This window comes from Bidens hawaiensis, unplaced genomic scaffold (assembly GCF_021521415.1).
Source record: "Bidens hawaiensis isolate Kalapana, Puna unplaced genomic scaffold, B.hawaiensis_p1.1 tig00084091_1, whole genome shotgun sequence".
Lineage (NCBI taxonomy): Eukaryota > Viridiplantae > Streptophyta > Magnoliopsida > Asterales > Asteraceae > Bidens > Bidens hawaiensis.
The window spans coordinates 11992-24067 of record NW_027504050.1 but is presented as its reverse complement, the minus strand read 5'-3'; the positions used below and the strand labels follow the sequence as shown (position 1 = coordinate 24067).

Genomic DNA, 12076 nt, shown 5'->3' with positions numbered 1-12076 from the left:
ACCAATATATTTCTAGAAGGAAATAATAAACCATAGAAGATGTAAATGTCCTAAAAGAGACTAATATAATCTATAAAGTTCCAGAAGAAACACCGGTACTAAATCGATATGAGATATCTACAAATTATGTACAAAACTACAATATGGAACCTACATGAAACGCGCGCTAATGAAATATTTTCATATGCTATAGCTACAGATGTAATCGATGAGAAAGATTACGAATCTAAAACTCTGTAAGAGTATATGCACAGAGATGACTGCCATAATGGCAAATGCCCTTAAGGCTAAACAAGAATTGTATGACAAGCAAAACGTTTTCGAACCTGTAGTTCGAACATCCATAGACGTCAAACCAGTAGGTTATAAATGGGTGTCCTTGAAATAAAAGGAACGAAAAGAATGAGATTTGCGATGTATGGCACGAGTTGTAACACAATGGTTGTTTTCCCAAATCCCAGTGGTTGATTATGAGGAAATGTATTCCCCTGTAGTGGATGCGATAACCATTAGATGTTTTTAATCAGCCTCGCAATTTCAGAAGAACTTCAGATAAAATTTATGTATGTTATCACTGTATATTTGTACGTGGCAATTGAACATTACACATACATGAATATCCCTGTATGGATAAAAAATGCTTGAAGCATTTAAAACAATACCCCGAGATATGAATCTTAGATTTTTATATGGTCTCAATAAAACTAGTCGTATGTGGTACAAACGACTCTATGGACATCTTGATAAAGGGTATTTGTTTGGTCAAATGAGTCATATGCATTTATCAGAATTTCACTCTTAAAAGTTCATATAATCGCAGTTTACAGTGATGATGTCCTACATCATCGAGAGACTCTGTCGAACTATTTAAGAGAAAATTTTGGTACGAAATAACTTGATGCAACTAAATTAATCCTCGGCCAGCAGTTCGAGTATATGTGTAATTGCATATTTATTAGTTAGTCAAATTACATCCAGAAGATGTTAGCATATTTTATACGAGCAAAGTTGATTCACTAAGCCCATTCGTGATTGGTTGATCGCTATATATATACATATGGATCCTAAAAAGGGCTAATGCGTACTTGGTCCAGAAGTACCATGGTTAAACGTGATCAATGCCCTAATGTATGTTATAAATATCACGATATTAACATTGCTTTCTCAATATATGTGCTAGTGAAACATAGTTTTAGTTTAACATGTTGTACTCTTTTTCCCTTCACTAAGTTTTTTCTATTTGGTTTTCTTAGTAAGGTTTTTAACGAGACAACTAACTGATACAGAGCATCAGTTTATCTTATAGGTCCCGAAGTACCGATTTAACATCATCCTGAAGCATGTTGTTTGTTATGTACAATACGCGATGCACGATTTTTTTTCCCTTAGCTATGATTTTGTCTCACCGGGTTTTCCTAGCAAGGTTTTTAGCGAGACAACATCATTAAGAGTATTAAATGATAAGTTAATATCCTTGAAGGACTTGAGACATGGATTTGTTCCATAAAGAAAATATAGAGTTCCATATTATGTTTATGCAGGATATCCATCAGACTTGCATTGAGATTGACTATAATTCAACTACGTTTTCAGTCATGAAAATCGATGATCCAACACTTACAAGAGGCAGTGGTTTAGACCAGAACACAAAAACTATATATGAAGACAATATAACTTTCATAGTTTCAATTGGAGATGACTACATTGAAATCAAGTCTAAGCAGCAACGGTAGGAGATTGATTTCTAAAGACTTGGAGATTATGTTCAATTGAGGGGGAGAAATACACGCGCTGTACTCTTTTTCCTTCACTAAGTTTTGTCCTACTGGGTTTTCTTAGTAAGGTTTTTAACGAGGCAGCTGACAGCATAACTGATCCAGCAGTGTCAGTTTATTCATAGGTCCTGAAGTACCTAATTAACATCATCCTGAAGCATGTTGTTAATAGTGTATAATGAACAGTAATGCATATATGAGGGGGAGTGTTATAAAATCAGATATACAATCTACAATAACTATATATATGGTAGTTACATTTGGTAGTTATGCTGGTTAGATGCATATATAAATATATATGATCCATGTATTTGACAACTCTACTCTTCAATAATATCACAATTTCTTTTCAATTTTTAGTATATATTCCTATTTTATAAGATTTTTATATTAAGTATTTGGTGAGATTACTTTTTAATTTAATAAGATGTTATAGCCCGTTTAAGTGTTATCTAGGTTTGGTGAGATCCATAACCGTGAATTCGGGTCAAACGTATGAGAAGCCTCTACTTACAAATAAAGCAATCTAGTGGCTTTAGATAATGTAGAGAACAACCAGAGAACTTTTAAAGGTTTCGTTTATATATATTTAAAATTTGCCTTTTTAAAAAGGCATTTATTTCTCCACAAAACCCCAAATAGCAATCTACATCAATTAAATCATCATAAAGTAATCTTTGAACATATTAAGTTAATACTGGTGTTACCGCCCGAAGCAACCCGAGCAAACTCCAAGTCCTCATTAACACAAACGCGAATCAAATCATTGTCTTCGTCAACATATTCTAGTTTAAGCCCTTGCATATCCAACTTGAACATGTTTGCAACTTTGTTTTCCAGTTCTGACACTTCACTAAAAGGAGAAAACGGAAACCGCTCTATAGAGTTGTTAAAAGCGACATTCACCATCACCATGCTAGTAAAGTTATCACAAACAGTCTCCATGCTCACATTCGCATAGTCAGTTTCAGAAGCATACGCCACAACCGAATCTATATCTGATGAATCCATCTCGGTTAAAGTAAAATCCATAGGTCCGTCACTCAATTCAAATCCAGAATCCGCCTCAATGCTCTGCTTCAACGTGTTGAACAAGTTCATTGCATGGATGTTATCTTTGAAGGGTAGGAAAAACTCCAGCACATAGTCATTGTTGTCTTTAACACTATGTAAGAAGATTGCAAGGCAACCGGTTAACTTGCTGATGCGTGCATCGTGGACCAAAGGATACTCAACTTCATCGAGTTGGGTTACATCTTCACAAAAACATGAACCATGGGATGACATTGCTTTGCCAATCACCCCCTGAGACATTTCCAGGTGGTGCTTCTTACTTGCTTTTCTGAATGACCACATGTTAACATCCCCGACATAATAAGGTAAAGCAGTTGACATGCAAAATTTCCCCAAGCATGTAGTGTTGAAACTGTTACAACTCTTTTCAAGAACTTTTTCATGAGCAGAATAACTAGTGCGCGGGGACATGGACCATGTCTGAGCAAGAGGCAACCTATGATGGTCGCAAACGCGCATCAAAATATCGGAGATTTTATGCGACTCATTTTCTCTGAGTTCATTGGAAACCTGTATATAATAGACAAGCTATAAAACTTGAGTTATAGAATTTGAGAATATAAACCATTCGGGCCCAACTCACATTTGAAGCAGGCGCATCAGGTACTTCAAATGCTTGTGGGCTTGTTAAATTCACCTTCTGTAACATGTTGAAAGGAAGCATAAACCATAATACAGTGGAAACGTAAAAGCGTGAACACGTACTCACACAAAAACACATAGAAGTTAAATTTGAGAGTTTAAATGAAAACCTGCAGCTCCAGATGAATATGCTCAACCTCATAAGTAAAATCTTCCAACTTGGAAACTGTCAAAAGCTCAAGCACACCAACGCGTAACCTTCTAGTAGGATCAGATACTGGTAAAGCCAAATAGCCATGAAGATTGCAACGGATCGCGCAGCCTTGTTGTGGATAGTCTTCTGTCTTGTAATTAGTTAGATCAGAAGTCCACTCTGGCAATCCTCGCATAAAAACTCGAGCAGGAGGACTAAGGCCTTGTTGCTCACGATCTTTGTCCAAAAGATAAACTTTGTGCTCAGAGTTCATCCTGTGATAGCACAGTTGTTCACTGCCTACACCAAGACCAAACGGTTGATCTTTGGTTGTAAGTAGTAGGCGTTCTCCAGCAACACGAGGCGACCAAAACTGAACAAGAACATGTTCCTCACGTAAAGGTAAGAGCTTTAGTGCAGCTCTTATCTTATTTGTTATTTCTTGACAATACAAGGGATCTGCCAACCATGGAAAACCTGTAGATTTGATAAACCACATGAGAAGCGCACAAAGACTGTATGGTAGTATAATACAAAGATTAATGCTGTTTATTGGTTTTTATATTAGGATGCTCAAGGGAATAATTGAAGCTGTCAAAAGCAGGCCAGTAAACAAACGCACAGAAAACAATATATGGGTCATACTATTTTGGGTCTGATTAAAAATTTGATTCTGGTGAACAAAGCTGTTGACCGTTAAATCCAGCTTGGCAGTCAAAGAAATAGAAATTCTGTATTCTTGAGAGATTATGGAAAGCATGCTAATCAACTCTGTTGGTTGTTTTCATTGTTTCCAGAAGTCGAGGATCTATATTTAAAATTCAAAGAAATGCTTTATATTGGGAAGAGAGCTTTACTGTAAATTGGATCTGCAATTGGACAAGAAATGTGTAAAAAATGGTCAAAATCAACAGCGGTTGATTAATGTCAAATGCAGTCAAATGTTGCTGATCTAAAAGCTTATAAGGCTAATCAGATATGCGTCAAAGTCAAGTGTTGTGATGAGCAGAATCAGATTAGCAAAAGCAAATTTGATCTGCACAAGTCAAATTACTGCCCGAAATTTCAATGTTGTAATCAATATTGCCACTTTGGTATTTTGATGAATTGGGACACTGGCCAGTGTGCTCTATTTATGATGCAGACGTCAAAAGGCGGTCATGGTCTTTGGTGGTGGTTAAATTGTTACAAGCGGATGTATGTTGTCGGCTGGAATGGAGGCAAGGGCATGAGATGAACTGGAAACTGCTGGACTGATTTGCTAATACACAAATGGGATAAAATTGTTTAAATTGACATTCTAGACACAGTCAAAAATGACTTTGACCCCATGCTTATTGTCACCAACAGGGTATAGTCATAACTCAGCTTGGTAGTAATATTAATGAGATTCTAGTTCATGGAATTGCAGTAAAATGAAAGTTGACTTTTTGGTCAAAATCAAAGATGACCTTTAACTGACAAAGAACATTCGCCAACATGGGAAATATATGAAGATTCAAATAGATTATTGCATTAACGGACTGCCGCAAGAATTTGATAAAAGAGTCAAAGATGAATTTGATCATAAAAAGTTAATCCGGTCAAGTTTATAGATAAACCAAGCTAGAACTGAAATTTGGAAGAAATACATACCAACTGTTAATGACTGAGATGGATAAGAGTGATGGAGTTCCTCACGTGGCTCAACATTTCCTGAAACCCAAAGACGTGTCATGTATCTTGACTCACCAGCAAATGCAACCATCGGCTGTTCTAGAAGCATCATGCTGCAAGTCATTTCTATTTTTCGATCCGTATACAAACAAGAACTTGTACCAGTACCTGTAAGTGTAAAAGACTCCTCGTTAGATATATTTTTCTATTTAAAACACTGTTGCACTATAAAGTGCCTGGCGTTCTCTTTTTGACTGCTTACCATTTATAATTACAAACGCTTGGGTCTTACCGACAATAAAGCATTAATGCATAAGGGTTATGAAAGATAAGTTTTGACTTTTTGGTTTAAGAGGATCAACTAAACTTTAAAAATCAAGAACTTTCAAAATAATAAACAGGGAACAACAACAGAAAAGAGAAAAGGCGCGGACAACATAACATTAAACTAAATATAACCCAAAATGAATTTCTTTGAGACACAATCGATAAAATTCTTCAGTCAAATCTATAAGCCTACATCTACAGTTATGAACTATGCCTTGAACAGGGCACTAAAATTTCTTTTATGAGGAACTTAACCACAAGAAGATGAAAGTATGTTAATGAGGAAGAATTTTTATCACCACTTCCTTTGAAGAAGCTGTATACAAATATTTACCTTCAAACAGCAGATAGTCGGATAAGAAAACAAAGAAGCAGCAGCAAAAATCTATTACGCAGCAAATGTAATGATACTACACTACTAGAACAAATCATCAACAAATTTACAGTTAATATCACAAAATCAAATTCACAAATTGCCAATTAACCACAACAGCACAATAAATTTAACAAAATAGCATGCACAAAACTGTAGAAAAACAAAATAAAAAATTTTCGTACTTTCAAAATCATAAAAAAATCGCAATTAACGTTCAGCACATCCACAGTAACAAAACAGTACATTCAAATCTGAAAATAAATAAATAAGAATCACAAATTCACAATATCATATCATTATGCTCAAACAACCATAGTTATTAAAAGCCCTCACTTCTTGCGCCTAGGCCCATTTTTCAGGTGGGGCCCAATAATTGCGCTTCTAGTTCCTAGACGAGCGCTTCGGCATTGTCTACAACAGGAACTTGAGAAGACAAAAGACAGAGCAAAAGAAACGCAAGGAGTGCGATTGAAACTTAGATCTAGGAGAGGTCAAAGGAATTACATTTGAATCTTGACTATTTTATAACTTTTGGAACTAATTAGATTATATTAATTGTTATTTAACAGCTTCTGTTTATTTATTTGAAGAATAGTATTATTTTTATATACTCACATATTTTTAATTCTTTTATTTGAGCGCGCCCTTGCTTTATGCAAACAACTACCAAGTAGAAGATTGAAACAATTTCATTCCAATATAAGATTTACAAAGTTTAAGGTGGACTTATGACTTATCAGGTATCAAAAGCTGTCAAAACAATTGAGAGGGGTGGAGACTTGACCGGTCAAGGGCAGAAACAGTAGTATTTATTTTGATATTTAGATGCTGCAACAGTTAATTGGGAAGTGAATTAGTGGCAATCGTGAGCTGATGATTGAATATATAAAAAAGTAATTTGAATGCTTCATTGTTCACAGCCAGCCCTAACAAAATTGGTGGATAATAATAACAGACAAGAAGAAGAAGAAGAAGAATGAGTTAAGAGAATAAATACCTACAAGGCTACAACTATAGGAATCGAAGAAGAATGAATTTAAGAGAATACCATACCTACCTGTACCTGTGCTGGGCGGTGGCGTTAAGATAAAATAAAACAAAATGGATGCTTGAAGATTTAAAGGGATGGATGCCGGATCAAACGTTAAGTGTCATGTAAACAGGTGAGTGAAGACGAGTTTGGACGTGAAGTGGGGCCAACAAACAGGTGAGTGAAGACGAGTTTGGACGTGAAGTGGGGCCAACAAACAGGTGAGTGAAGACGAGTTTGGACGTGAAGTGGGGCCAACATTTTGAAGATGGGGCCAACAGCCCACATTTATATTATTCATCACAACCTTTTTTCACTTAAAAGCTATTATAATTTTTTAATAGACAAAACCTTATAACCTTCATTCACATCTATCACACAAACAAATAATCTCTAGCTCCATTTCCTCTTTACCAGTTTAACATTATTTTACGCAAACAATGAGCTCGAGCTACTAAGAAATAATGCATTCTTCTCCTTTACGTGGTCTTTCAGAGACATATGACTCAAAACACCCAATCACCTCCTCCACCTCCACCCACAATTCCTATTTTTACTCCTAATACTAATGATAATATGTTTATACAACAGTTCCAAAAACTTTTGTCCAATGACGTCGAGAACATGTTTATGGCAGTTTATGGTTCGTCAGGTATCAGAGCAGGCTCAAGTTCTACACCACGTCCAAAGCGGAAGTGCAAAATAATAGACAGAGGTCGAGATGAGGAGGGTACGCGTCTTTGGAATGACTACTTTGCTCCAATACCGGTGTACCCAGAACACATATTTAGACGCCGATTTCGAATGAGTCGTACACTTTTCCTTAAAATTGTCAATGATTTGTCTTCCGGTTACCAATACTTTAGGCAAAGAAGAGATGTAGTTGGTAAAAATGGTCTTTTGTCGATCCAGAAATGCACATCCGCCATACGCCAATTGGCATACGGCACGGGAGCTGACACAGATGAATACGTACAGATTAGTGGAGTTTTTTTTTTTTTTATCAAAATAGGTGGAAGGGGAAAATATTTACCAATATAACTGATTTAAAAAGTATTTATCAAAATAGGCTGAACTACTTTTTCTTACTCCTAACATTATTGAAAAAAGAAGAAAATAACAATTCTTAATAGAAAAATAAACGACTTTTTCAAATACATTATTTTCTTATATATAAATTAATTAATTGTTAATTATGACAAAAATTAATTGTATTAGATAATTTTTAGGTTTATTGGATTTTAATAATCCCTATAAACTGTATTGGCCGATAATAATCTCTATTCATTTTTCATCGCTAGCGGTCCCAAATTTAAAAAAGTTGGCTCCTAATGTCTCCCGTTAAAAATGACTTAACGGTGTTATACTTTTTTCTGAATTTCAAACTAATGTTTTAGGTTTTGATCGGAAGGAGGATACGGGTCGATTGATGTAAATCTTCATTCGAAATGGTGCTCCAAAACGACGAAACAATGCTTCAATTCGGTTGTTTGAACTTACGATTAACAAAAATCAAGTCATTTGGATCACTATTTCGAGCTAAGTTTACATCAATCGACTCGTATCCTATTTCTGAACAAAAGCCCTAAAACAATAGTTTGAAATTCGGAAAAAAATATAATGTTGTTAAGTCATTTTTAACGAGGGACCATTGTAGGCCAGCTTTTTTAAATTTGGGACCGTTAGCGGTGATAAAATGAATAGGGATTATTATCGGCCAATACCAGTCAATAGGGATTATTAAAATCCAATAAACCTAATTTTTAAATAAGTTCTAGTTTAATTGTTTTCTTTATTCCAGACAAATCGTAATACCAAAATAAACATTTCTAACAAAGAATTAAAAATTTTATTAAACAAAATTTTTAACATTTAGGTTTTGTTTTTGAAAAAATAGTTTGAGGATATGTATGGAAAAAAATGTTTATTTTTCTAAATACAAATAAAGAATTTAGGAAAACTCACAACAATAAAAGCGTGATATGTCCGAAAAAATGTCGATACATTGACAAGTACCAATGCCGATTTTGATAATACCGATACATATAACAATATTGTTCGGTTGGAATCGGTTTGATTCGTGAAGTTACCGACGCAGTACCACAACTCATATAACTTACGTTCCAAAAAAAAATGAGTATTGTCTATCGCGGCGCAATAGTGAGTATTCTCGCTGTAAAGTTCCGATCAAAAAAATTCTTCTGTCATTAACATACTTACATTCGCCAACATGGGAAATATATGAAGATTCAAATAGATTATTGCATTAACGGACTGCCGCAAGAATTTGATAAAAGAGTCAAAGATGAATTTGATCATAAAAAGTTAATCCGGTCAAGTTTATAGATAAACCAAGCTAGAACTGAAATTTGGAAGAAATACATACCAACTGTTAATGACTGAGATGGATAAGAGTGATGGAGTTCCTCACGTGGCTCAACATTTCCTGAACCCCAAAGACGTGTCATGTATCTTGACTTACCAGCAAATGCAACCATCGGCTGTTCTAGAAGCATCATGCTGCAAGTCATTTCTATTTTTCGATCCGTATACAAACAAGAACTTGGACCAGTACCTGAAAGTGTTAAAAGATTCCTCATAAGATATTTTCCTATTTTAAACATTGTTTCACTATGAAGTGTCTGACATTCTCTTTTTGACTGCTTATAATTAATTACAAGCACTCGGGTCTTATTTACCAATAAACCATGAATGCATAAGGGTAAGTTTTGACTTTTTGGTTCAAGAAGATCAACTAAACTTTAACAATCAAGAGCTTTCAAAATGACAAGAATGCAAAAAACAACAACATGGAAAAAAAAGCACAGACAACAGGGTTTTCGGGTTTGAAAAGTAGTGAATGTTACAGGATTCACTAGTTTTGAAAATTTCGTCCCGAAATTAAAATAAAAATAAAAATTTACAAGAAAACAGCTAATACAAGAAGTTGTTTAAAAGCTTTAACAATTTTATATTATAAATAAAAATAATAACGTCGTACTTTGAATGGCCCGAAAGACGCCACAAACGGGAATATGGCAAGGACACTTATATATAGGATGTACCAGCGACGTATCCATCATGCCCTTATAATATTGCGTTTGTCCTCTTTGAAAATGATTCCAGGTTTCGAGTTATTGCTCACAACGTACTTATTATGTCTTCCATGCTTGGACTTGGATAATTACATGTCGACCCGTAATTACCTTTGTCATCGGATGGTCCACATAATCCATCCTATTGTGTGGGGTTTAAGATATATAAGGTACAATCCATAAAATTCTTCAGTCAACCTATACTCTGCTGTTATAAACTATGCTAAAGATTTTTTTATGATGAACCTAACCACAAGAAGATGAAAGTATGTTAATGACAGAAGAATTTTTATCGCCATTCACCTTTGAAGAAGCTGTTTACCTTAAAAACAGCAGATAGTCGGAAAAAAACAAAGAAGCAGCAGCAAGCGTAATGATAGTAGACTGATGAAGAGGTAGGTCCCAGCAGAGACCAGTTGGTCCAGCAAGACTCACCTTGAACAGGGACGTCTGCGCAAAGGCCATCTGCTCCCACAGGACCCACCATGCTCATAGAATCTTACGCGCAGTACACAAGCTGTACACGCAGGGAAAGCCTCCCAATGGTGAAGTACCCCGCCTGTTCCCGCAGTTGCGGATACAAGCCATCAGGGAAGGCTACCCGCAGACAGCAGGGCTACACGCACAAGACACTAGCTACTTCAGTAGTCACATGAAGGAATGAGAAAGGCGGGAACAATCCCGCCTAAATGAGCCAGTCTGATTCTGAAAGATCTTTTGTACTATACTTACCAAGGTATGGATAGGACAGACGATCTGACCAGAACAGCCCATGAGCCAATCACAGGGTGACAGCTCACCGACAACAGTGCGAGGAGGAACACCCTCTAGTACTGTTTGTCACTATTAGCCGCTGCCTACTCACCAACCCTTACTGTGGGGCATGCGCAGCCTACAGTTGGTGGAATAGTGTTACTGTTGGCCGTAACCTATTCACCAACCAGCATGGCCTGCGTACAATCCACAGTAAGTGGGACGTGCATAATCTACAGTTGGTGGAATAGTGCAGCCGACTTTGTTACTGTTGGCCGTAACCTACCCACCAACCAGTATGGCCTGTGCATAGTCTACTGTTGATTGAACAGGAATACTGTTCAGCCGGCTGTACCTTCTAGGAAACCTACCTTCGGCTATAAATACTCCAACATCTTGGAATGGTAAGATCATCTGCTATCCAGTTATCTAGCAATCTCTTAATATACACTTATATTCAGAGCAACCTAGTCTGATTCTCACGCCGGAGGGTGGTCACAAGGAGGAACCCCCCCCCCTTCTCAGTGACGAGCTTACGGTGTTTGTTTTGCAGGTCTCCTGAAGAACAGCCTTCTCAGCTAGATCTCATTCGTGGGAAACATTACTTAGCCCCCAGATTATCTATAATCTGTACCGGGTCACTTAGTGTTTCTTCATTGGCGCCATCCGTGCATAAAAGCTAGAACTATTTTAGTTTTTTCACAATTTCTGAAGAAATGGTTAACGTTACTCCGGTCCAAAGGCCTGTAACCGACCAAGAAACCCCGGTAACAACCCCAGCAACTGGGGGGAACACCGGCGGTTATACAATCCTTACGAACACTACCCCGACTACCCAAGCCGGGGCAAGTGGAGTAAATATTCCATTGGGGTTCACCGATACCCAACCGGAAAAACGAACGAAGGTCCCTCGCCAAACACTAGATCAAGTGAAGGCGTGGGCCGAAGCACGGCAAAGAGAATTCCAAGCCGAATTGGATGAACGCTTGCGTTCAGTTCAACAGGCTGACGAATTCACCAGTACTCGCCAACACCTCAATATGAGCAGTGACTGCGAGTACTCAGACGACGAGTTGGAGTCCGATACCGACGCGAACCCTCGCCATAAGGCGAAAGGGAAGCGTAAGGACACGGACGTCCAACCAAAAAGGAATTTTGGGGAAGCTTTTAAACCAATCGCGGAGAGAAACCCGCGTGACTTCTCCAAAACCTTTA

At 36.9% G+C, this 12076-nt stretch overlaps 1 protein-coding gene across 2 annotated transcripts; it reads right to left on the bottom strand.

The window, feature by feature from the left end:
- Window positions 1-3188: 3188 nt before the first annotated feature.
- LOC143607612 (protein NLP6-like) lies at window positions 3189-5872 on the bottom strand. Of its 2 annotated transcripts, none has more exons than XM_077082994.1 (3): window positions 5260-5872; window positions 3602-4101; window positions 3189-3489 (listed from the first exon to the last, which is right to left on the bottom strand). In XM_077082994.1, the coding sequence occupies exons 1-3, from the start codon at window positions 5402-5404 to the stop codon at window positions 3349-3351; spliced, it is 786 nt and encodes a 261-aa protein (XP_076939109.1). In that variant the 5' UTR covers window positions 5405-5872; the 3' UTR covers window positions 3189-3348. The 2 variants fall into 2 exon arrangements, with proteins under 2 accessions (XP_076939109.1, XP_076939110.1); XM_077082995.1 differs by having other exon boundaries at window positions 3602-4083.
- Between the last annotated feature and the right edge of the window lie 6204 nt (window positions 5873-12076).